General features: G+C 39.7%; 1 protein-coding gene across 1 annotated transcript in view; it reads right to left on the reverse strand.

Moving 5' to 3' along the window:
- The window catches only part of kl-3 (dynein heavy chain 8, axonemal kl-3), a 110,188-nt gene that overhangs the window by 55,503 nt on the left and 28,773 nt on the right, over positions 1 to 25,912 (reverse strand). The window contains exons 8-15 of the mRNA XM_033381310.1: positions 19,965 to 20,094; positions 17,699 to 19,911; positions 16,250 to 17,634; positions 15,849 to 16,183; positions 11,910 to 12,718; positions 11,279 to 11,843; positions 10,329 to 11,224; positions 3,755 to 6,630 (exon numbers count right to left, since the gene is read on the reverse strand). Of these exons, the coding sequence (XP_033237201.1) occupies positions 3,755 to 6,630; positions 10,329 to 11,224; positions 11,279 to 11,843; positions 11,910 to 12,718; positions 15,849 to 16,183; positions 16,250 to 17,634; positions 17,699 to 19,911; positions 19,965 to 20,094 (9,209 nt within the window). The remainder of the gene's footprint in view (positions 1 to 3,754; positions 6,631 to 10,328; positions 11,225 to 11,278; positions 11,844 to 11,909; positions 12,719 to 15,848; positions 16,184 to 16,249; positions 17,635 to 17,698; positions 19,912 to 19,964; positions 20,095 to 25,912) is intronic.

Below are 25,912 nucleotides of genomic sequence, written 5' to 3' on the forward strand. Positions count from 1 at the left end.
TATTATTATTATAGCCAGCATCAAGAAAACAATTTTATTTTTTCTCGCCCTGTCTCTCTCTAACACACACGTAGCATAGGCGGCTTTGCTTAGAGTAAAACATTAGCGCCAAGATCTCAGAGACTATAAAAGCTAGAGCAACCAAATTTGGTATCCACACTCCTAATATATCGGAGCGAGACGAGTTTGTTTCAAAATTTCGCCACACCCCCTTCCGCCCCCGCAAAGGACGAAAATCTGGGGATATTCACAAATCTCAGAGACTATTAACGCTAGAGTAACCAAATTTAGTATCCGCACTCCTGTTAGATCTCACTATAAAACGTATATCTCAAAATTTCGCTCCACCCCCTTTCGCCCCCACAAAGGACGAAAATCTGTTGCATCCACAATATTGAGGATACGAGAAAACTAAAAACGTAGAATCATAGATAATGATCATATCTATTAGATTGCTGAATCTGGATCAGATCAGATCATTTTTATAGCCAAAAGGAACAAATCAATTTGCAGTGGCTACGCAGCGCCCGACGTCACGCTCAGACTGATTTTCTGTCTCTCTCGCACGCACTCTTTGTCGTGTCGTTTAATATTAGCGGCGTCTGCCGGAGGAGAGCCATACTGACTTAGTATCGGGTATAACCGTAGAGTTGCGGTGTCCGCAGCAACTCACAACGTACCCCCTCGTTTGATTCTTGTGTCCCGCTTTCTAGTCCGATTAGATCTGAAAAACCCCCTTGGTTTACTAAAGAGTTATCCAGCCTAAAAAACTTAAAATCAAGACTACAAAAAATTTCAATTTTTCCAAACCACCTATTCTGAAGAAAGCTACTCTGGTTCACTGTACCCATACGGTTTACCGAGGTCGAATGGCATTGTCAGTCCCATGTTAAATGAATGAATGGATTTTTAGGGCGGCGGCGGTAACTTACAGGATGTTATTTAAACCGCTTTAGTAGAGCATTCGACTCTGTAAACGATTCCTTTTAGCACATAAACTTTACCTTTTAGGGTTTCTACCAATCTACTGAGATGGATTTCTAGCAATCTTTGTCCCAGGTCTCAAAGAGTCGACTTCAAAAACTCCCGATATTCACCAGTAAAGGTTTATTCGGGAGTACCAGAGGGCAGCCATCTAGGCCCCTTACTCTTCACACTCTTTAGTAATGACTTTCTTTCGGTATTAACATACTCTCGAGTACTTATGTGTGCGGATGATGTTAAACTCTGTGTCCAGTATAAGGACATTTCATTCCATTCTCGCTTGCAATCCGATCTCAATAACTTTCAGTCATGGTGTTGTGCAAACTTGTTACGCCTTAATGCCTCGAAATGCAAAGTAATGACAATTAGGGTCTTGAGCTCGGATTATAATTCCCATTACCATATTATATCCACCACTAATTCTCTTCTTCTTATTAAATTAAAATTACTAATCCTTACACACCTTTCTAGTAATTAGTAATTTTAGTGGTATTTCTATTTTGAATGCATGCCTTATTCTCTTAGTAAGTTTAGTTCTAATTTTCCTCGAATCTTAGTCTAACAGCTATCTTTCCTGCATGCTCGCGTTACAGCCTTCTTCTGGTTTCAGAACGGCCAGTAATTGCATCGCCTCTTGCAAGATGCAGTCATTACATGTCAACGTTCAAGAAGAAGACGGTCTGCTCACTGAGCAGAACACTTTTGTCTTTCCCTTGTGTTAGATGTTTCCGGCTTTCGGTTGAGCCGATACGATCGTGAGGGAAACATGAAACAGGGAAAAATCTTTAATCGACCGTCTGGCGGCTCCTTTCTCCTGGCAAAATTCGAATCGAATCCGGCAGCGCATTGTACTGGGGAAGAGTCTTACAGATGGGCTCATTATTTCTATAGTTGGGCCTGGCGATCAACCACAAGATATGCATATGTACACATGGCTCTTGACAGATAAAGATCTGGTCCGCAAAGGCCTTTTTATCCTCGAGAGATGTACGAGACGATGTCTGCACTCATAAGACGTAAACGGGATTGAAAAGTGCACAGGCTTCAGACAATGAGTGTAGGGCTTCGCCTCATATATAGGTGCCCAAGCGGGGATGCATTGCCATGTATACGAGGACGACATATCATCGGCCCTAGTAGGAGGCACATATAACAACTAGAACAACTTAGGTACGCAGACAACACGGTCAATATAAGAAATTATCGATTAAGGGATACGAGAGCTTTTAAACAGCAAAAAAGCTCATTCGATTTTAATTTAAGACGAGCGGAAACTTTTATACCCGGTATTCAGTTAATATATATGTGATTTATATTTTATATGTCACTTGGTATCGCAATTAAAAAATCGGTATTAGAAAAAAAAAGTTCTCTCGTCGCTCAGAGGCTACGCCTCGTCCGCAACACAAAACGGGTTCACACTTCTGACTCACTTTCGCGTAAAAGCGTTACCTGTGGACATGGCTGCGCATCGGACTCGCTCGACTCGCTCAGTGGCTACCTCCAGGCGTGGATCCGTTGGGCAATGGCTGGAAGCTCTGACTCGGCGTCCGCCACGTCCACCACACTCAGCACCGCACGCAATGTGCTTACCCTTCTCTTATACTCACATCTAAGCAAGGAACTCTGCAGTAATTATCGCAAGTTTCTTGCCTTTGGTCCTGACTCTGTTGCTAAGTGTATTTATCGCACTTTTATTTTACTCGCACTCGCTTTGGCGGTGGTAAATTTCCGTCGGTGTCTCCGTACGTTTCCACTCCATTCTTAACGGGATCCTGACGGTGGCGTGATTTTGTAACACTGCATATATATGCTCAGGGCTACTGCCGGCACAATCCCACCGTTCCTGACCTCTCACGTAGACGCCCGCGAGCGCCGCTCCATGCTTGCTCCTTCATTTCATACTCACGTAAGGGGATGCGCTGGGCCACTGCCATCCCGATCCCGACGGTCCCTCTCTCTTACGTCACCATCCTCCGCTAAGCTTCTCGTTGGTGAATCCACCGTAGCAGCCGACCTCATACCCTTACACGTGTGTTGCTAAGAACATTGATTCCTCAGAATATTGTGCATAGGTTTTGAATATAAAATCTATTCGAATTTCCAGCTCAACTCAGTTACCAAATCATGTTTTCGATTTAGATTCATTATAGATCTGGAATAGAGAAGTCAATCGAGCTTCTGCTTTTTGCCCCCAAGAGTGGAAAACAATTCGAAGACACTAGCACCAGAAAACGGAGAAACTGAAATGACGATACTAAAGCTCTGATCTCCGCCAAAGGAGGAAGAGTCAGATTATATAAAATCGCAAATGAAGTCTATTGTCATACAATCCGAGATTTCCTGCGATTGAACAGTTTCCAACACCGAATCACGCAGACAAAGCCGAAAATGCTGAATATTTGTACAACCGATACTCAAAATCACATGGATCCAACTAATTTTCGGTCTCTCTGGCACACACTCTTTGTCGTTCAATGTTAGCGCCCTCGGGTATAAATGTAGAAATGTTACCTACATTATGCAGTCCGAATGGAATTTTAATTTTATTTTGATTTAGACAACCAAAGCCTCTTTGAAGAATTGTTGTCAAGGTATTATTTGTCAAAATATCAAAAAATTGAATTTAGTGAAAATCGATTTTTTGCAGCGGTAGTGAGCAAAGTATAAAACTAAAATGAACAACTAATAAGAAAATAATTGAATTGCAGCTTAAGCATTTAAAATTAGTGAGTTGTAAATGTGTACTCGATATAATAATGATAAATACCTTTAGGTTGAATCGATATAATTTCGTCTAAAATATTCCGCATTGTATTAGTTTGGTAGGTAATTTCGGCATTTGAATGAAATCCATACACTTGAGGGGGATCTACATTTAACATTTCATCTATTGATAACAAGTATGCTTCCTGCTCTTTAAAACTGTACACTTTATAGCCTTTAAAAAATTGAAAATTATCTTCGAAAAGATTATCATGGAACCACACTCTTGTAAATGTATTTAATAAACGTTTGTCGTAGTCATCAGTAACTCGGCCACCATATTGGACTTCACCTAGCATATATCGTACCGTTACCCAACTTATCCCTTTTCCTTGTTCGAGATCATCAAGATGATTTTGAACAAACAAACAACTGGCATACCAATCAGAAGAATTAAATTCATATGGGATATTCCAACCAAGCGGGCCAAACTTTCGCCGCTCTTGTACAACAGTGTGTAGAAATGATATTGAGTAGACGAGAGGCAAGTAAAAAGGTGATTGTGAGTAGTCCAAAAAATCTTGTGACAAATTTGTATAAGTTCTTTTTAAACCAGCACGAATTCCAGCAGGTGGCTCATTGGTATACTTCAAAGCCATTTGCAGTAATGTTATTGGAAACTTTGGATGCGGCTCTGTTGTTATCCATATACGAAAATTAGGGCTGACTGGGGCATCTTTACCCTGGCGTTCAAGCTCCAAAAGCTGTACTGTAAGCTCTGTCATATATTCCAATCCTAAATGACAATTTTGCAAAAGCACCCATCCCCCATCCTCCAAGCAGGCCAAAATCAACTTTCGTGCATGTATTTCCTGACCCTGGCCCATAGATATGGGGTGACATTTAAGCTCATTTTTCTTAGCAAGAAGTTCAATGTTCGAAGAAGGATCCGACCCAAGTGATAAAAAACATATCATAGGCATTAGTATTCGACTTTCCAGCAGCAGCTCCTCAAAATTTAACACAACTGGTTCTGCAAACCGTTCACCTAAAGAATTAGCTATATATTTCCGACTTTGAGCAATTGTTCGATCCATACACCATGAACGTATTAGAAGCATCTTACGGAATGGGTCTAACGAATTAAAACCATCTGGGACTGATTCATTTTCGGGAGCATCTTTTTTATACCACGAAAGCCAAGCACGTTCATTTCCACTCACTTTTGTCAATATGTTAACGAAAGGAGTTAAGTTAGTAAGCTGAACCAGGTTGAGCCATGTTTCATCTGTCACCCACCGAAATGGTACCGGAGGGCAGTCGTTTAGATTTAATGCTGCACCTCCTTTGATAAATGTTTGAAACTCATCAAATGTTATTAGCTCAAGCTGGCGATCAATACTCAGTGCCATTAACAATACAAGCAAAAACTTATCTTTTTCGTATAGACCACGAGATTTATATCGATAGATTTCGAATGTTAGGTAATTAACAATTCGCCTTATGCGTTTCTGTGTTATATGAGTTTTTGCTGAATTATACATTGATGCGTCAAAACGTTCTAAGAACTGTACTAGAGATGTCTGATACATGTTGTTTACCCTTGCCATACTACATACGAGAAAATACAAGACGCTACCACGGGTTGCAACAACTCGATATTCTTCACGAGCGGTATTTATTTTAGCCTCAGTTACTTTTGCTATTTCAATTTTCTCTTTGACTTCAATAGCGGTATTTTTACTCGTGTTTAAAACTTCAATCACTGTAACATCATCAAGCAAACTACCCTGTGTAGTTGAAAGTTTATGAAGCAAATTTGCTTCTAATTCTTTCATTTTTTTCATATTTCCAGTAACAGTCTCAACCAATTGTACGCGTTCATCTTCAAGCTCCTTTCTTTCTGCAAGAATAACTCTGCCTAGGAGTTGGTCCTCCAGGCCACGCATGGTTACAGTAAAGTCGATAATTGATGTTCGAGCGAATATCTCAGGTGTATATGCTGGGTTTGGTAGCTTTGTGGTAATGTAGCACCTAAATGCAGAATTCCAATCCACTTCTTTATCGCCGATTTTTATTTTATACTGAGTACCGACTTTAAGAAGATTACGATCTAATAGATTATCCAAACAAGGATCCAATTCTTCTGCAACATCTTCAATAATAATAGGTAGTCCCATACTAACTGAGTCTTCTAAATGGTTCCTAAAATACTTATGATTTAAGGTGGTCACTATTAATCTATTTTGCTTCTCCTTGTTTTTGATCCAGACTTTTCCTTGCGATTGAGGGTCAATAAGTAGAGGGAATCTCATTGCCTTTGTAGCAATTATTCCATTTTGTATAGAAAGTTCATCCGTTGGTAAGCCTTGTATATTCCATTCGCCAATCTGAGAGCGATCGGTAAGGTTTTCAATTATATTAATATTGGCTGATATTGGTATCATTTTTTCAATAATTTGTTTTGTCCATAAGCTTTGTAGGTCACTACGAAATTCTTGATTAAATGGACCAGTATATGATAGAAATGCAGTCAAGAGTACGACGTCGCCTACCAAACGATCAGTCTCGCTTTTAAATGAAGCGATCTGTTCAGTCCATCGAATTTTTTCTCCGGCCAATCCACCAATCAGGGCCGTTGCTGCGTCCATTTTATCCTGACACTTTTTAGCTTCGCCCAAAACGGCGTCTTTCTTGGATACTGCTTCCTCTAATGTTTGCTGGACTTCAGCTAATTCATTTTCTTTCTGCTGAAGCAGTTCTTCAGCTTCTTTCAGATCACCAGAAGCTTTTTGATATTTAGCCTCTTGTACGGCTAGATTGGCTTTTAACGGTAGAACCTCCTTGTTAACTTCAAAGTATTTTGCCATAGCCATTGTCCAGGATAATAAACCAGCTACGTTACCACAAGCCACCTTAGCAGCATCAAATGTATATTGCCTGAAAATAGATAAAAATATATACATTTTTTTTTTCTTATAATAAAACAAGTTGGTAGGTTATGAGTCACAGGCATTAGCTCACAAATTAATATTAATTGTTCCGCTCATCCGAAAGATTAGTGCTGATTAGTGGACAAAGAATGTCCCTATTGTCAAACATGATTCAGATGGTATGTGTTGGGTATCAGGAAGAGGGAAACTAACAGATTTTTGTATCCACAGTATCCGAATATCCTACACATAATATAAACATAATCAAGTATGATTAACTGTACTTGTGTGTGTACGTATTTTGTGGATGTGAAAGGTTGGCATGCCGATTTTCATCAGAAAGAATAGCAATGTCGTCAAATTGTGTGTGCTACAGTAAACAATGCCAGATAGACGAAAGTTCCATCATTGGCCGTCGAACGAATAATTTAATAAACATGAGAAATAAGACATCTGAATGATCAGACGAACAAATTCAACACAATAACGAAAATATGCGTGTGAGCTTCTCTCAATTGGTTAAAAAATGGCAGCGATTATTACGTGCAATGTCCAACTACTGACTCACAAAGAACAAAATTATTTATATCTACGCATTATCAGTTTCGATAGGACAAGTTGGATTACTTTGATTCCATGCAGGAAAACGAGCTCATTCAGCATTTATTGCTGAATATTGATCATAATACAAACTGAGTGAAACAAACAAACCAGTGGAAACGTTGTGAGCTATGGTTAGCGGACGCGGCCTTGTACTCAGGTAGTATATAGATAAGCTTATGATTTATCTAAGTTAAGCAATATGTTTTATCAGTCAGGTTCCGGTTTTTATACCCGATACTCAAAATGAGTATTGGGGTATATTAGATTTGCGGTAAAAGTGGATGTGTGTAACGTCCAGAAGGAATCGTTTCCGACCTCATAAAGTATATATATTCTTGATCAGCATCAATAGCCGAGTCGATTGAGCCCTGTCTGTCTGTCCGTCTGTCCGTCCGTCCGTCTGTCCGTCTGTCCGTCCCCTTCAGCGCCTAATGCTCAAAGACTATAAGAGCTAGAGCAACGATGTTTTGGATCCAGACTTCTGTGATATGTCACTGCTCCAAAAATATTTCAAAACTTTGCCCCGCCCACTTCCGCCCCCACAAAGGGCGAACATCTGTGGCATCCACAATTTCGACGATACGAGAAAACTAAAAACGCAGAATCGTAGAAGATGCCTATATCTTCTAGAGTGCAAAATCTGAACCAGATCGTATTATTATTACAGCCAGAATCACGTAAACAATTTCACTCTTTCTCGCTCTGTCTCACTCTAACACACAGGTTTCATGGTCGGTTTTGCCAATTGCAAAATATGAGTTCAAGGATCTCAGAACCTATAAAAGCCAGAGCAACCAAATTTGATATCCACACTCCTGTGATATCGGACCTTGACCGTTTCCTGTCCAAATTTCGCCACACCCCCTTCCGCCCCCGCAAAGGACGAAAATCTGAGGCAACCACAAATCTCAGAGACTATTAAGGCTAGAGTAACCAAATTTGGTGCACACACTCCTTTAAGATGTCACTATAAAACGTATATCTCAGAATTTCGCCCCACCCCCATCCGCCCCCACAAAGGACGAAAATCTGTTGCATCCACAATATTGCAGATTTGAGAAAACTAAAAACGCAGAATCAGAGATAATGACCATATCTATTAGATTGCTGAATCTGGATCAGATCAGATCATTTTTGTAGCCAAAAGGAACAAATCAATTTGCATTGGCTACGCAGCGCCCGACGTCACGCTCAGACTGATTTTCTGTCTCTCTCGCACGCATTCTTTGTCGTGTCGTTTAATATTAGCGGCGGAGGAGAGAGGAGATACATACTGACTTAGTATCGGGTATAACCGTAGAGTTGCGGTGTCCGCAGCAACTCACAACGTTCCCACTCGTTTTTACTTACTTTTGCGGATTATATTTGGTATCGATGTGTTTAATTATATCCGATACTTAAAATGAGTATAGGGGTATATTAGTTTTTTGGTGAAAATGGATGTGTGTAACGTCCAGAAGGAATCGTTTCCGACCCCATAAAGTATATATATTCTTGATCAGCATCAATAGCCGAGTCGATTGAGCCCTGTCTGTCTGCCCGTATGTTCGTCTGACCGTCTGTCCGTCCCTATCAGCACCTAGTGCTCAAAGACTATAAGAGCTAGAGCAACGACATTATAGTATCCGGACTTCTGTGATATGTCACTGTTACAAGAATATTTCAAAACTTCACCACGCCCACTTCCGGGCGAAAATCTGTGGCATCCACAATTTCAAAGATTCGAGAAAACAGAAAACGCCGAATCGTAGATTATGACTATATCTTCTAGATCGTGTAATTATTATAGCCAAAATCAAGAAAACAATTTCATTCTCGCTCGCTCTGTCTCTTTCCAACACACAGGTTTCATGGTCGTCTTTGCCTATTGCAAAATATGAGTTCGTAGATCTCAGAGACTATAAAAGCCAGAGCAACCAAATTTTTTATCCATATCGGACCTTGACGAGTTAGTTTCAAAATTTCCCCTTCCGGAAGGGGGCAGGGCGCAGTTTTCAAAAACACTTGTAATTGTGACATATCACAGAAGTCAGGATACAAAATGTCACTGCTCTAGCTTTTATAGTCTCTGAGCACTAGACGGTCATAGGGACTAACAGAGGGACAGACGGACAAACAGACATGGCTCAATCGACTCGGAAAAGCTTTCGTCTAGACGTTACACACATACAATTTCACCACAAGTCGAATATACCCCTATTTTGAGTATCGGGTACAAAAATTCGTGTGATTTGTATATCAGTGCACAAATTACTGTAAATAAAATTGACTTCACTATGGCAGACGCAGAAAAAGAGCCCGAGAAGACTATTGCCGAGGATTTGGTCATCTGGGGCCGCTCTTACTTTTACTTCTTAATATACTTTATTATTGTACCGACCGATCCAATATACTTGATCCTACATCTATCGACTCTTCGACAGTAGGATGGTAGGCGTCTTCAGGTATAGTGAGTGGAAGGGCTTGGGTTTACAACACAATGGTCAAATCCGATATAAAGCACAAATCAAGCAATAGATTCAACGAATAGGTCAAAAAAGTCATGCCGTGACGTGGGGACTAGGTTACTAGACTAGTTTGCCGAAGTTGACGTGAGCAATGAGTAATGATCATATGATTATTATCTGATAGCGAAGAAGAAACAACGTTTTTTTTAAGCACAGGAGTTCCTGTTTTCGTTGAACATGGACTGGGAAGTATTTCGACGGAAAGCTTGAGTCCACTGCGATCAGATTCTTTACTGTACGTCGAGATGATCGATCCTTTCTAAAAGTTGTGTACCAACCTGCCACAACCTCGGAACTAAGATTGTCCGGCTTTAACCAGTTTTCGGTAAACACAATAACGTGGTAAAACATTCTGATAGGTTACTACAAGAAAAGAGGTTCGATAACAACAATTTCTGAAAACTGGAGCACCTAAAAATTAAAACGAAACGTTTTGGCTAAAAACGCAAAGCGCAAAAGTAAGGGATAAATAAGTGCCTGATAATATCATAGTACCTGATAATATAATAGACCCGTTAAAAAAATTAATTTTGTGACCTACCTACATAGTTACATTTTTTCTTAACAATGATAACGGAGTGAATTTACTACTTACGGGTACTGAAAATATGGAACCATCATGTCGACCATTTCAGCATTTATCAAATCGGTTGGATACTCTACTATTTTTCGAAGAAAACTTGTATCGGACATAACTTTTAATGACTCGTCCCAGGAACTTTGGATAAAAGTTTTCTCTGTATCCGGACGAATGGGTTTGATCTTTCGCCTAAATAGTATACATACACAATCCATAATAAGCGTTATTAGGTACGGTGGCTTTCCAAGTTTTCGAACAGTGGCTATGTCAGCTGCTTTTATTGTTTTTAAAGCCGCTTCAGCTTCTTCCAAAGCAGGAAGAGCCTTTTCCAACTTTGCTTCAGCAACTTGTTTTACAGCCGATATATTCTTAACAAGAACTTCAGCATTACCTTTCTTTTCTGCCACCTCTACTTTAACTATCTCAGCAGCTGCTTTTGATTCTTCAACGGTTGCCAGAACTTCTTCAGCTTCATCACTAGCAATAGCAATAACTTTGTTCATTTCGATTAAATCCTTTTTAAGTATGGCAACTGAAGCCCCTGCCTCATCGAGTTTGTCTAATCCCGAACTCATGCGCTCAGACATTATAACAATATGATCCTGCTTATCTTTGTACAATAATTTATAGCTTTCCAAAAACGATATTAATGATTTTGGAGTTATAAAAGTAACTCGCCTAAATCGATCGTAATAACAGACACAAGCTTCTTGTACAGTTTCGTGAATCCAGCTCATTATATCTATTACTTGATTCTTCACCTTGTCACTGCAAACAAGCTGAAACTCTGCCAGATAGTGTCGGGAGACAGCAATACGCGCATCTTCCGGCCATTTTTGAAACCAGTCTATTACGCACCCAGAAATAAGCCCAGGAAACTTTAATGAACGCATACGGAATTTTTCGCCCACCTAAAAGACCACTTTTCAGTTAAAAAATAATTACTTTGTAAGTGGTCGACTTACCGGTGAGAAACATAGTGCTATATGGAGATTAAATCGGGCACGTGATATGAAAAAATCGTAAAGATTATCTTGTGTTGCGGGTCGCCGCGGATGGAGTTTTTTCATAATTGGAATGAGCTCGCTATAAATTTCATCCATCTCGTCTTTTGCGAACAGATTAGCGATTTCCCCAGAGCTTAATATGTTATTGATAAATTCTAGAAATGACTCTTCTTTAATTTCGTTGTCTGTAAATATGAATGTCATGCCACTTCCTTCCAGCCCAGCAGTTCGATATAAAAATTTAAGGTCATCTGTTAAATTTCCATTATTATATGATCGGGTTAAAGTTATTTGAAAGAATTTATAGCCGGCTATAAAAGAAGCAAGACGCGTTAGGCTCTGTTTACCAGAACCACCAACTCCCACAAGTAAGGCATTTCCACGAGGATTGCTTATTATACGAGAGACTATTATTAAGTGTTTGAGAGCATCCATAAAAAAAACAAGATCCATATGATACCCGCGTATATATTCATTAAACTGTGACATAAAATGCATAACTTTCGCTCTTACAAAATCAAAACTAGAAAATAAAATATTTTTTTGTTAATCAAATAAATTTTCAAATCATATATTTCGTTTAACACACCTTGGTATTTCCTCATAGACTTTTGGGGGCTCAAAAGACATTTCCTCATCGTCATCTTCTTGCCCTTCTGGTGCATCACGAAGGAAATCTACCCAAAAGGTGGGTTCCTCTGGATAATCTTCGAAAATTTCTCCTAAATAAGATTCAGCATCAATTCGCATTCTCGTCAAAAACCAGATTTTGTCCTTTTCCGCCGTAAATCGATCAGAAATAACTCTAGTGCACTCGTGGCACCATAGCTTAAGCACCTGAACTCTCGTTCGGCATTCTTCTCGTTTTACTTTCAGAATTCCTTCCCAGATGCGTGATAGATCACGCAAGTTAAAAACATAGTGAAAGTTTGATGGTGTTGGTAACATTTTCGTCTTAATATTTTGCCAAAATATCCGAGTCAACGGTACTAGGAAAGGTATTATTTGCACAACTTCATCATCAAATCGTTCCAAACAAAAGTAGCCAGCACTTATGCTTTTAAAAATCTGATCCATTGAATTATTACTCGGCAATGTGCAGTTAAAAATACATAGATGACGTTTCAAGCGATTTGGAATATCATTTCGTCCACCCCCTGGATGAATCATGGCTGACAAGAACTGTATATCCATGATGGTAGAAAAATCACCTGGCCGCTCCAAAGAATAGAAACCGTGTTGCTCGATCATTTGCCGCACTATTTCATTTGTGATTTGATCTCCCCACTCGTTTATAACTGGCATGTTTATGTCATCAATAAAAACTGTCATTGACCGTTGATTCGGTGGTCCATATGTTGTACCTTGTCGTTTTTCTACGTAAGACTCAATAATACGCTAAGAAACAATGCAACAAAAACAGATGTTAATTTGAAAATAATAATAATAATCTTCTATATATTTGTGTATTTCCGTGGAAATGTCAACGAGGCCAAACAACAAGTCCAAAAACAAGTCAATAAAAAAAACATTTTGTCCATTTTGTTTATGTGCAGGTTCGATATCACAGGAGTGTGGGGTATAGGGGTATATTAGATTTGTGGTGAAAATGGATTTGTGAAACGTCCAGAAGCAAGCGTTTCCAACCTATACTGGGCGCAATTCCCAAAGAGGTGGCATAAAGTCGAAAATTTTGTCGAAGCAAATATTAATTATATTTCAATATATTGAAAGTAGAATCCCTATATATTACAAATCAATCAATTTTGTTGCTAAAAATGCAACCCTGTCATTCTGATCAAACTTCAAAGTCAGTTGATTAGTCAGCTGATTCCTGCGACAAAATTGGCGGGAAATTTTTATTCACATTGAGCGCTTGGCAAATTCACACATTGCAAAAATAAAATATTGTGAAATATGGATTTTAAAGGCCCGGGTATGTAGATTGAATAAGAAGAAACATTTTTTGTTAAAATGTGTTATATTTTATATATGTTAATTGTTTTGTATTGTCCAAAAAAAAAAAAAGAAAACCAAACCAATGTGTTCGTCTTGTGTGGAGTAAAAACTAACCTGCGTGATTGTGCGTTATGTAATGTATGTTAAAATAAAGCAGAAAGTGTGTATTAAAAGTAAGTAATAATCCGGTTTGCCGCTTTTTGCGGCTCTTGCGGTACTTTGAACTTTTAGATCAGCTTGAGTTCTGTCATGCAACGCTGCTGGACGTATGGATCGACAACGGCCGCAACTCTACCGCCCTTGCAAACTGGATAGTTGGCCAATTGACGGAATGTTCACTAACCAATGAAAACACTAGTGAAATTAACAAGAAAGTTAAAAGCCTTGCAATTTATATTTCTTCGAATCTGCAAAAGTAGGCTGTCTTGGAGAAAATGCGTCTGAAGCAAAAAATTAATTTTACAAGCGTGACCGGCTAATGCACGCTCGACACAATTCGCGGGTAAACAATATGATGGATGTATTCCAAAGATCTATGGACTCTTCAGATCCCCTCATCTCAAGTATATCCATTAAGAAGAGGGCAGCTCGACATAAAAAACGAGGGGGAACGTTGTGAGTTGCTGCGGACACCGCAACTCTACGGTTATACCCGATACTAAGTCAGTATGGCTCTCCTCCGGCAGACGCCGCTAATATTAAACGACACGACAAAGAGTGCGTGCGAGAGAGACAGAAAATCAGTCTGAGCGTGACGTCGGGCGCTGCGTAGCCACTGCAAATTGATTTGTTCCTTTTGGCTATAAAAATGATCTGATCTGATCCAGATTCAGCAATCTAATAGATATGGTCATTATCTATGATTCTGCGTTTTTAGTTTTCTCAAATCTGCAATATTGTGGATGCAACAGATTTTCGTCCTTTGTGGGGGCGGATGGGGGTGGGGCGAAATTCTGAGATATACGTTTTATAGTGACATCTTAAAGGAGTGTGTGTACCAAATTTGGTTACTCTAGCCTTAATAGTCTCTGAGATTTGTGGTTGCCTCAGATTTTCGTCCTTTGCGGGGGCGGAAGGGGGTGTGGCGAAATTTGGACATGAAACGGTCAAGGTCCGATATCACAGGAGTGTGGATACCAAATTTGGTTGCTCTAGCTCTTATGGGTTCTGAGATCCTTGAACTCATTTTTTGCAATTGGCAAAACCGACCATGAAACCTGTGTGTTAGAGTGAGACAGAGCGAGAAAGAGTGAAATTGTTTTCGTGATTCTGGCTGTAATAATTATACGATCTGGTTCAGATTTTGCACTCTAGAAGATATAGTTATTTTCTACGATTCTGCGTTTTTAGTTTTCTCGTATCTTTAAAATTGTGGATGCCACAGATTTTCGCCCTTTGTGGGGGCGGAAGTGGGCGGGGCAAAGTTTTGAAATATTTTTGGAGCAGTGACATATCACAGAAGTCTGGATCCAAAACATCGTTGCTCTAGCTCTTATAGTCTTTGAGCATTAGGCGCTGAAGGGGACGGACAGACGGACAGACAGACATGGCTCAATCGACTCGGCTATTGATGCTGATCAAGAATATATATACTTTATGGGGTCGGAAACGATTCCTTCTGGACGTTACACACATCCACTTTCACCACAAATCTAATATACCCCAATACTCATTTTGAGTATCGGGTATAACAAACCCTTCCGCGAGATGTCATTGAGCTTTTAGAAACACCCCATTGTAATTTTCAGTTTCGATTATGACTCGGATGAGTCGGAATTAGAGGATATAAATCCATATTATCCATATTGAATTATCTGTACAAAACAACTGAATGATAATTTAATATAAATTGTTAGAAATAGTTAAATAGTAGAATAAGAATTTGATCATAATAAAAATTGTTTATGAAAAAATTTGTTTTATATTTTTATATTTACCACTATTACATCAAAATTACAACTGAATAATAAATTCCCTTAAAATGTTAGTACTTTTTTATAGCTCTCATGACTTTCCTTTGTGATCACGTATACGCCTTGTTGCCATATATGGGCTATTTCGGTAGGCGTAGTCAGATGAACTTAAAATTTTGTTCAAATATTTAGAGTGTTATATTTATTAAATACACCAAGTTTCAGCTCGATATCTGCTTTATTCGACTTTATGCCACTTATTTGGGAATTCCGCCCAGTGTGCAACCCCATAAAGTAAATATATTCTTGATCAGCATCAATAGCCGAGTCGATTGAGTCATGTCTGTCCGTCTGCCCGTCCGTGCGTATCATTTCCTAACTAGACTTCTGTGATACAATGTCACTGTTACAATTGTATTTCAAAACATCGCCCCACCCCTTTCCGCCCCCGGCACATGTGCATTTCAATATTTCGCCCCACCTCCTTCATCCTCAATTTTGAGGATAAGAGAAAATTAAAAACCGACAATCATAGAGAATGACCATATCTACCTGATTGCCGAATCTGGATCAGATCGGACTATTTTTATAGCCGAAAGGAACAAATTGGAATGGAATGTGCTACCCCCGATTTACTTGTACAATTATTTACTTACTTGAAACATATTTGGAGTACTTGCCGATGAGAAATTAAATGATTTAAAAAGGTGTACTTCTGGATCGTAATGGCCCATGTAAGCTTTTATCATTACTGTCTTCGCAGTACCCTGTTCACCAATCAAAAGCACCTGCTTAAGCTGCTTTGCACTGTTATTTAAGAGAAATGCAGTGCGTACATTATCTACGTTTGGTACTAAAATAGATGCAAACTCTAATGATTCATCCTCTGGATATCGGAATTCTTCCACACGTGTATTCCAATGCTGCCAATTTCCATTTTCGTCTACATAGTATTCAAATATGGTCTCATTTACACCACGTTTTGGCCAACCTATGTAATAAACAAATAATGATATATTCAAAGTATATGTTGTTTAAAGCTTGGGAAAAAACTTACGTAATTTAGAAGGATGTTTAACAAGAAATTCTTCGAGTTTTTCTCGCTCGGAAAGCTCAAGAACGGCACCAAGAGACCACATCATCGAAAACAAGAATACACGTTCAAGGGCCTTTTCAGAATAAATTGACATATCCATTAATAAGCCATCCATTATATCCAACATTTGTCTAATATAGATAGCTTCTAGGATTCTCATCTTTGTCGTAAGGCGTGACTGTAGAAATATATGAGCATCATCATAAAGGCTATCGTAACACCGTCTAAATATTTCACTGCTATCCCCCTGTTTCATTAACCAAGCCTCCATGTAAACTTTCCAGCTTAATACGGACGAGCTTGTAAATACCATACCGACACGACTAACTGTTGCTGGGGAAGCGTTATCAACATTATCAGGCTCAAAAACTAATTTTGAGTTGTCTGCCATTTTAATCCGATCGCCGTTTGCAAGAGTAAGTGTCTTGTTATCGTCTAGCACTGAATTTAAATTCTCAATCCAAACTGCGTCAACTGGGCCATCTAATACAATCCAGCAATTTTGATGATGAGGAACCTTTAAAGAACGACGCCAAAGAGTTGAAAAAATGCCATCTGTCCAATCATTAGTAGCCACGTCCAAACGACCAAACATTTGTGGTGCTGTTATAGCTTTGGGGTTCATTCTCATTTCCTTATGAAGTCGTCCCATCTCGGTAAAACAACGAAGCATACAATTAGTGCAACTAGTTTTGCCCGAACCGGTGGGTCCCATTAACATTAGTCCGTGCCGTACTAAAGAAGTCTCATATAACTGCACGACTTTTAGGTTCCACTCAGGATTATTGACATAACCCAAATCATCACAAGCCTTTATAATAGCCTTTTGCAGATCTTTGTATACATTTGTAGTTAATTTTATGCCTGGAAACATATCTTCTACTAGTGACACAAACAGTCCTTCATCTTCGTCAATAAGTTTTGACACATTCATATCACGCAAGACGCGCATTACTATGGTTTCCTCAGTATCAGTCGGATTAGACCTTTTCTGGGAACCAAGTGTCCGAAGCACAGATAATATATTGCGAAGTCCAAAATCATAATGGACTTGTTTCGATAATTGCTCCTCGCACAATTTATATAGTGTAAACATCTTTCGTGATAGTACAACATTTTCTTTAAATCCACAACTAGCCATTTTAACTCGTATAATAATCTGACGATCAGGTACCATCATAGCTACTGTACGAAACATAATTTTCAGATTTTCGGGTAACTCCTGGCGACCAGCATATCCTGGATTCATGGTTATAAATATGCCGAATTCCGGATTTAATGAAACGACATCACCATCTAAAAATATGAACGTAGACCTTTTCTCCTTCCGAGCTGTTAAAACAATGCTTTAGAAAGTATAGAGCTTTAGTATTTTGTATGCACACATACCAATAAATTAAAAGGACTTACTAAATTTGCTGTGCAGCAACAGAGAGTACCGGTAGCTCAATTCGATTAAATTCATCGAAGCATCCCCAAGAACCAGACTGTGCCAGTCCCTTATAGATACGGCCCAGCCCACGAAAATCCATTTGATCCGAACAATTGAAAACAACAACAAGTTTACCCAATGCGCGGCCCATGTCTTTTGTTGTTTCAGTCTTTCCTGTTCCTGCAGGACCAGCAGGAGCACCTCCCATACACATACCTACAGCCTGAGCGAGAGTTATATAGCACCGATCTGTCAGTGGCGTTATAGCCAGGCGTTCAGTTACACCAAGATACTCGTTTTGATATATAAAATTTACGTCTGTTATTCCTACAACAATTTCATCATTATCTTCATTATAATAAAAGCGCGCTTGCTTCTGCCATTCAAAGTCTCCAGTAAATTTAATACGCTGCGTACACAAGTCGTCAAAAATGTCCCGCTGATGAACATGTATAGTAACCATAGTCTCAAACCGTATTCGATCCAGAGAAGTTAGATCCTTTACAGTTAAATCAATAAAGAAATTTAAAAGAACTAAAAACTTATTATTTGTACGCTTCATTATTGTCTTATCAGTACGACATTTCCGCAAAGCGTATTCAGAGTCTTTTGTCCAAAGCAGTTGCACGCCTATCACACCGGCTTGGCCACAGAATGTTGGAAACTCTTCAGCGAAATTGAACTCGGGATCATTTAAGCTTACAGCCATGCTAGCAAGTACCGTTTTCATAGTATCTTGCATTTCCTTTAGTAAACGACCTAGCCAAATCTCCACGCTACCTGCACATTGTACGGTATTTTCAAATTTGACTTTCTCACGATTCATAGAATTCATTGATTCAATAATATCAATCGTCTTATCCTGAAAGTCAACAGTTGCGATCGCATCAAATATACTTAACAGGTGTGGCTGTATCGACGTTGGATCGGAGGCTTGACCAAGAATCTCCAACAGAACAGGATCCGAAACAAAAAAAAAACGAGGAAAAAGTAAACGCTTGGATTCCAAATATCCTGTTAAACTTTTCTGGCAGGTCTCGAGCTGATCTAATAGCCATGTTAGATTCGTAGTGAGCGACTCGTCCCCTGTGCAGCAATCGACGGCGTTCGGTATTTCCCGTGCACGCATCATAATCTTAACATAACTTTTGTCTATGTTCGTAAAACGTTTGGCTTCCATAGGCAATTGCTTTGATATATCTCCGCCAACAAAAACGGCTTCTAAATAAATCCAAAGATTTTGCACCATTAGCCATTTTTCTAATATATCTCCAGTGTTCACTAGCTTAGAAAGCCATAATTGTATTTCCTTTTTAAATGGCGCGTTATATCTGTTTGATGCTAGTGAGTTCATTATCATAAGACTGTCCTCTAACGATGAAATTATTTCCAATGTTTCGGCTCCCTTAAGAACTAGCTCTCCCCTATTTTTGAATTGTCCAAGCTGCAAATTAATTAGAGACCAATCGTAAATAATCTGTTTAAGCTTAGCTTCTATATCCAACTCCTTGCTTGCTCCTACACAAATATCTTCGACATCCTCTTTGTATTTAAGAATTGGTGCCTCGAGCAATTTTCCCAGAGTAAATTTTGGACTAGTTGGATCAAAATCGGTTTTAAAAAGTGCGTTTAAACGAACCCAATGCCGTTCCTTCATTGCCTTATTCGTCATTAGCTCAAGCAGAGGGCATGTCTCATTAAAATCATCAATTTTTGTTTTTAGATCAATAAAGGCAGGCCATGATTGCATTCCTTTAGGTAACTTTCGACAACGTAACTGAAAATCAGCCAGTTCAGCACTTATTTTTTCAATATTTACATCAGCCCATGGCATTTCATAATAGTCTGAAATTGTCTTCAGCACTTGTATATATAATGAGTATAAACGATTAAGGTAATTAAACTCGCGTTTGCGCTGGTGAAGTAATGGATATTCAGTTATTGGCAATCCAAAAAGTTTTTCCCCACTACTATACATTTCATATTTTCTCCAAAGCTCATCGAATCGATTCTGAAAGAGGAAAACTCTATCGCTTGCCTCTTTGGCTGAAATTCCTTCGACCATTGGACCATTTGCTTCAAAGTCACGATTAAACTCATCAAATTCTTGAACAAATGTAGATATACCATCATTCAGTTCTCTTAGTAGCGGCTCTTCCATTTCCGATATGCGATCAGAAACCTTTTTAGCCTGTAGTGTAGTACTAGTAAAAATTTTAATATTTACAACTATTGAACACTTACATTTTCTAACATTTTGTTAAACATAATCTGAAGGCCTTCCACTTTATCATAATCTTCTTGTGGAACATATATAACAAACTGAGAGAAGAGAGCATACGTGTCTGTTATCAAGTGCAGATTTAAGTCCATTCTGCAATGAGATAAAAACACATTTTTCACTAACATATGTATATAGTATAAGCAATTATAGTTAAAGTGACAAGATTTGTAAAGACTATATGTTGAGGTTGCAAACCTCTTCCGGGCGTTACACACATCCATACCCCTATACCCCTATACTCTCTGTATAATTTTGCAATAAATTATATTAGCTGCCTTTAATCAGACTTCGGACACGGGGGCTTAGCGAGGTGCACCAGAAGGCGAGAACCAAAAAGCACGACTGTTTTCCATCCATTCGACATGGCGACTCCTACCTAAGTTCATTAGGCTATGCTGCAGCGAATTTCGCTCAACATCGTTATGTTGCTTCATTAGATTGACTTCATCTAAATATGTTAGGCGGTAACAACTTCATTCATAGCATCGACCGCTCTACCGACATTCTTCTGCACGTCGGTCTTCTGTATCCTTGCGGCAGCGAGTGAAGAGCCTGGACGATCAGATCGCTGGGATCTGTGCTGGCCAGAGTGAGTGGCCTGGAGATCTGAATGGCCTCTGCCTCGGCCAACACCGTCTGAACTTCGCTTCCTGCGAGCGAGGCGTCGGCGATCTGACGGACTACGATGTGCTTCGCCGAATTGACCGCCATCTCACACAATTAGTTGAGAGGTCCGGGACAGGCTCTAAAAGTACGGCCTTCGAAACCAAAAAATACCGCGATATACATTTTGACGGTTGCCTGTCCTCGAATCCGAAGTGAGACGTTAGTAGGACCACAAAAGTCCACCCAACTAATCAGGAATGGACAACATTCTCTAAATCTGTCTGTCGAAAACAATGGATGCACCTCCTAACTATTCGAGTGCATTCTCGACGTGCAATTACAAGCCAAATCTTCCGTCTCAGCATGACAGATTTTTAAGTGCAAATGCCTCAAAAACAGTTCTACTAAATGACTCTTGGCGGGCAGTAGACTACAACCTCTCCCTTTTGCAAGATAACGTAATATAATGAAGTTATTTAATTAAAGTTATTTTATTATTATTATTTACCCTAAGTAATTTTTTTTTTACTTAGTAATCTATTTTTATTTTTTTTTGTATTGAAATGTCTTATTTCTGTATGGCCATATCAGAAATAAAAATAATTATGAAATTATTTTGTGAATTGTGTGAATTAAATATATATGTATATACGTACATATATTTTTTTAAGAATTATGGTTGATCAGACCGTTATCATGAACCTTTTTATATCCGATACTCAAAATGGTATTGGGGTATATTAGATTCGTGGTGAAAACGGCTGTGTGTAACGTCCAACGACATTTTATATCCGAGCTTCTGTGATATGTCACTGTTACAAGTATATTTCAAAACTTTGCCTCTCTCACTTCCGCCCCCACAAAAGGCGAAAATCTGTGGCATCCACAATTTAAAAGATACGAGAAAACGCCGAATCGTAGTGGATGACTTCTAGAATGCAAAATCTGAACCAGATCGTATCATTATTATAGCCAGAATCAAGAAAAAAATTTCATTCTTTCTCGCTCTGTCTCTCTCTAACACACACGTATCATAGCCGGCTTTGCTTAGCGCAAATCTACGATTTACGATCTTTCGTAGATCAGACGCGTTTTTGTTTTGCGCTTCGCATATTTTCCCTTTGTTTTACATAAACAACCGGTGTTTTCATAAATAAACATTGAATGCCTTTCTAATCCACCTAATATCTGGAAATCTATTCTATTCCGCGAGTGCATGCCTTTTGATTTGTGTTTAATTATTATTTATTGAACTTACAATTTTTCGGCGTCGGCTTGTTGTGTTTGGGTTGTTGCCGTGAGTACATTACATTGCATTGCAGCTCTCGTCTCTTGTCTTGTAGTTTTTGTTGTTTTATCACTCTCTCGCTATCACCTCAACTTCAATAACTGTTCTTTCTCTCTCACTCTTTAAACTTTCTGAGCAATAGCGCTATATGCTATAGCCAAACGTAATGGGTTGCATTACAGTTGCGAGACATGCCGTGCGGTGGAGAATGGTGGTGGTGGCTTTTATGAGGCAGACGCGGAAGGGCTTTAAGGAGCTGACCGTTGGCTTTAAAAAGCAATACGATCGGCCATGGAGACTCAATTTGGCAGTCTGCAACTGCTAAATGAGTCTCCTAGGCGTAAAAAGTAACTCCGCGGGATCTGCAAGTGCCAACCGTCACTCAGCCGTGCGCCGCCGAAAAACTGACTCCGACCACTCCAAGTGTGCAGCAGTTGATCTCGTTTGCCACTCCAATAGATTACTCCAATTACTCAATTTGACACCATTGGCCCTCCATATCCCTTAAAAATCTTTCCAGTGTGCCACCCACAACCTCAACTTCCTCTTCCTCAACTTCCCCTCTTGCTTCCACCTTTCCAAAAAACTAACTTCTCTTTTAATTACGTATCAGAATGTTAGAGGCTTACGTAGTAAGCTATCCTATCCTTTCCGGGATAGTATTGCATTTGCTTTCCACGTTATTGTCTTTACTGAAACCTGGTTAAAGACGGACATTCTTAATTCCGAGGTTTAGGCAGGTCGGTACACAACTCTTAGAAAGGACCGTTCGTCTCGACGTGCAGGAGGGGTTCTGATTGCAGTGGACTCTATCTTCTCGTCGGAGCACTTCACAGTCCAGGTTCAACCGTAACTGGAATTCCTGTGTGTAATTCCTGTGATTCTTCCCGCTTTCACTATATTCATTACTTGCTCGTATATTCCAGCTTTCCGCTTTGTCCGCTTTAACCGCTGTTTCTTCCTCGCTATCAGATAAAGATCATATGATAGTTCTTGGTGACTTCAACTTGCCAGGGACAGTTTGGTCTTCGGTAGAGTCTTGTAACCTAATGCCCATGTCACGACAGGACTTTGTTGACGGCTTGCTTGACCTGTCCCTGTCTCAAGTCAACCATGTGAAAAATTCCTTGGGTCGATTGCTTGATCTGTGCTTTGTATCGGATCCGACCTTAGTGTTGTTAGCCCGAGCCCTTCCGCTCACTATACCTGAAGTGTCGCTAGGTATAGGACCAACTGTATTGGATCGGTCGAGTAGGCCACCTGAACGTCTTCGTTGCTTTCGTAAAGCCGAGTTTACGAAGCTTAATAATCTAATTAGGGATTTTGATTGGTCCGCTTTGTACTTGTGCTCTGATGTCATAAAAGACACAAACATTTTTTACAATGCTGTTGGCACATTTCTTGTCCGATTAGATCTGGAAAACCCCCTGGGTTTACCAAAGAGTTATCCAGCCTAAAAAGCTTAAAATCAAGACTTTATAAAAAATTTCAGGAAGTTGGCTAAAGTTGGTTTTTGGCTCGGTCAAACTTTTCAGTTCTTAATGCACAATGCTGTAAGAACTACCTATCTCGATGCAGGATACGTTTTTCTCAGGACCCTAAACAGTTTTACTGCTTCGTAAACAGTAAGCGTAGAATGTCCGCACACCCATCCTCGCTATCATTTAGGTAATACGTCGGCAAATAATGATCAGGCAATTGCTGATTTTTTTGCCCAATTTTTCTAGTAATTAGCAATTGTAGTGGTATTTTAACTTTTATTTTGAATGCATGCCTAGTTCTCTTAGAAACTTTAGTGCTAATCTTCCTTGACGGTGCAGTAATTGCATCGCCTCTTGAAAGATGCAGTCATTGCATGTCAACGTCCACTGTGGTTGCCACAGATTTTCGTCTTTTGTGTGGGCGGAAAGGGGTGGGGCGAAATTTTGAAACACACTTGTAGCAGCGAGCTCTCTACAGTAAGCAAAAGAAATACACTTGTAACAGTGAGTTCTGCAGTGAAATATTACAAATAGTTTTGTAGCAGTAAGAGCTCTACAGTCAGTTCTAATATCTCTGAGATTTGTGGATGCCCCAGATTATCGTCCTTTACGGGGGCGGAAGGGGGTGTGGCGAAATTTTGAAACAAACTCGTCAAGGTCCGATATCACAGAAGTGTGGATCAAAATGTGGTTGCTCTAGCTTTTATAGTCTGAGATCTATGCACTAATGTTTTACGCTAAGCAAAGCCGGCTCTGATACGTGTGTGTTAGAGAGAGAGACAGGCCGAGAAAAAATTAAATTGTTTTCTTTATTCTGGCTAAAATAATGATACGATCCAATTCAGGTTCTGCAGAAGATATGGTCAGCCTCTACGATTCTGCCTTTTTTTATTTTCTCTGTGGATGCCACAGATTTTCATCCTTTGTGGGGGCGGAAGCGGGCGGGGCGAAGTTTTGAAATATTCTTGTACCAGTGACATATCACAGAAGTCTGGATCCAAAACATCGTTGCTTTAGCTCTTATAGTCTTTGAGCCCTAGGCGCTAGTAGGAACGGACAGACGGAAAGACAGACAGGGCTTAATCGACTCGGCTTTTGAGGCTGATTAAGAATATATATACTTTATGGGGTCGGAAACGCTTCCTTCTGGACGTTACACCCAACCGTTTTCACCACGAACCTAATATACCCCAATACTCATTTTGAGTATAGGGTATAATAATTGAATTTGTATATTCTGTTCCCATGTCAGTAATGAAAGTCTTCATTGGACCGTACTTTAGCATAAAAGAATGTAGTTTTTGCACTGTTTTTGCACTTTTATTTGCAATTGGAATAGCTACTAAATATTTTGTTATATCACATATTAAGGTGACTGTGTAGTCATTTCCATTCTCTGATCGTGGTAATGGACCAATAGTGTATATTATCACTCTGTCGAAAGCATACATTGGAGTGTGTCGGGTCAAGCAGCTTAAATATTTTAAATTATTGCCAGTGGTGCGGCCCAAAGGAAATGCATTTTGGTGTTGTCGTTTCCAATGCCCCCACTGCAAAGATCATTTGCTTCCGCATATGCGCATGCAGCGGAATTTTTCGTCCCCTTATGTCGCAATCTCTCGGACTCGGCTTAACAGCGTCCCCGAGCAGCTCTAACGCTCTCGGGCTATCATACGCTCTCGCTCGCGTCTAAGCTTGCTGCATAGGGCCCGGCAGATTGGCCCGTCAGCCCTTGCATGGGCAGTCTTGAGCCAATCGTCGCAGCTATTAGATTAACATCCTCGCATCAATCGTTCGCCCAATCATCCCCATATGTACATACGCGATAAGTTGGTTTACATATGCAAATAAATTGTGAATTATAAACAGCCTCTCGACTTTCATTAACTTCAAATTGCAACAGTTATTAAAAACGCTTAATAGCTTAACATTTGGTGACCCCGACGTGATTGTGCAATAAATAATCCATCAGTGCAATCACAAACTAATATAGCATTCAAAGATCTAAATGGCCATCTTAACCAGTGTCATCGACCACATAAGTTATCCACACATATATACACCGGCCTCCCCTGCATATTCGGTAGTGCACGTACATAGCTGTTGGCTTGCGCTTCTCTTTTCGGTCATCTTCCCGCAAGAAACGTTTCTTACAGTTACTTATACTTATACAGTTCGTACATAGCTGTTCGCTTGCTGGGCTCGGTTCTTGTCGTCTATTGCTCGTGTTACTCTTTGCGATCATCTTCCCGCTAGAGACGTTGGTCTTTCTGCTAACGCTGCCGCTACCATGGAAATTAATGCTGCTAACGAAATTCCAATGACCAGTAAGCAAAACTGGGTGTCTTTTTTGAAGCTTAAGTCAACGGAATTATGCGAGACAATGAAAAGGTTAGCTACCGCTTGGCAGAATGAGTCGTTGGACTGTGACTACTACATGCTCGTGGTAAAGCAAGAGCAAGTTGAGAAGGTCATCGGTAAATTTGAGACGTTTCACGGCGAGCTTGAGGAATTGGATCGAAGCGAAATTCAC

The sequence above is a fragment of the Drosophila pseudoobscura genome, chromosome 5 (genome assembly GCF_009870125.1).
Source record: "Drosophila pseudoobscura strain MV-25-SWS-2005 chromosome 5, UCI_Dpse_MV25, whole genome shotgun sequence".
Lineage (NCBI taxonomy): Eukaryota > Metazoa > Arthropoda > Insecta > Diptera > Drosophilidae > Drosophila > Drosophila pseudoobscura.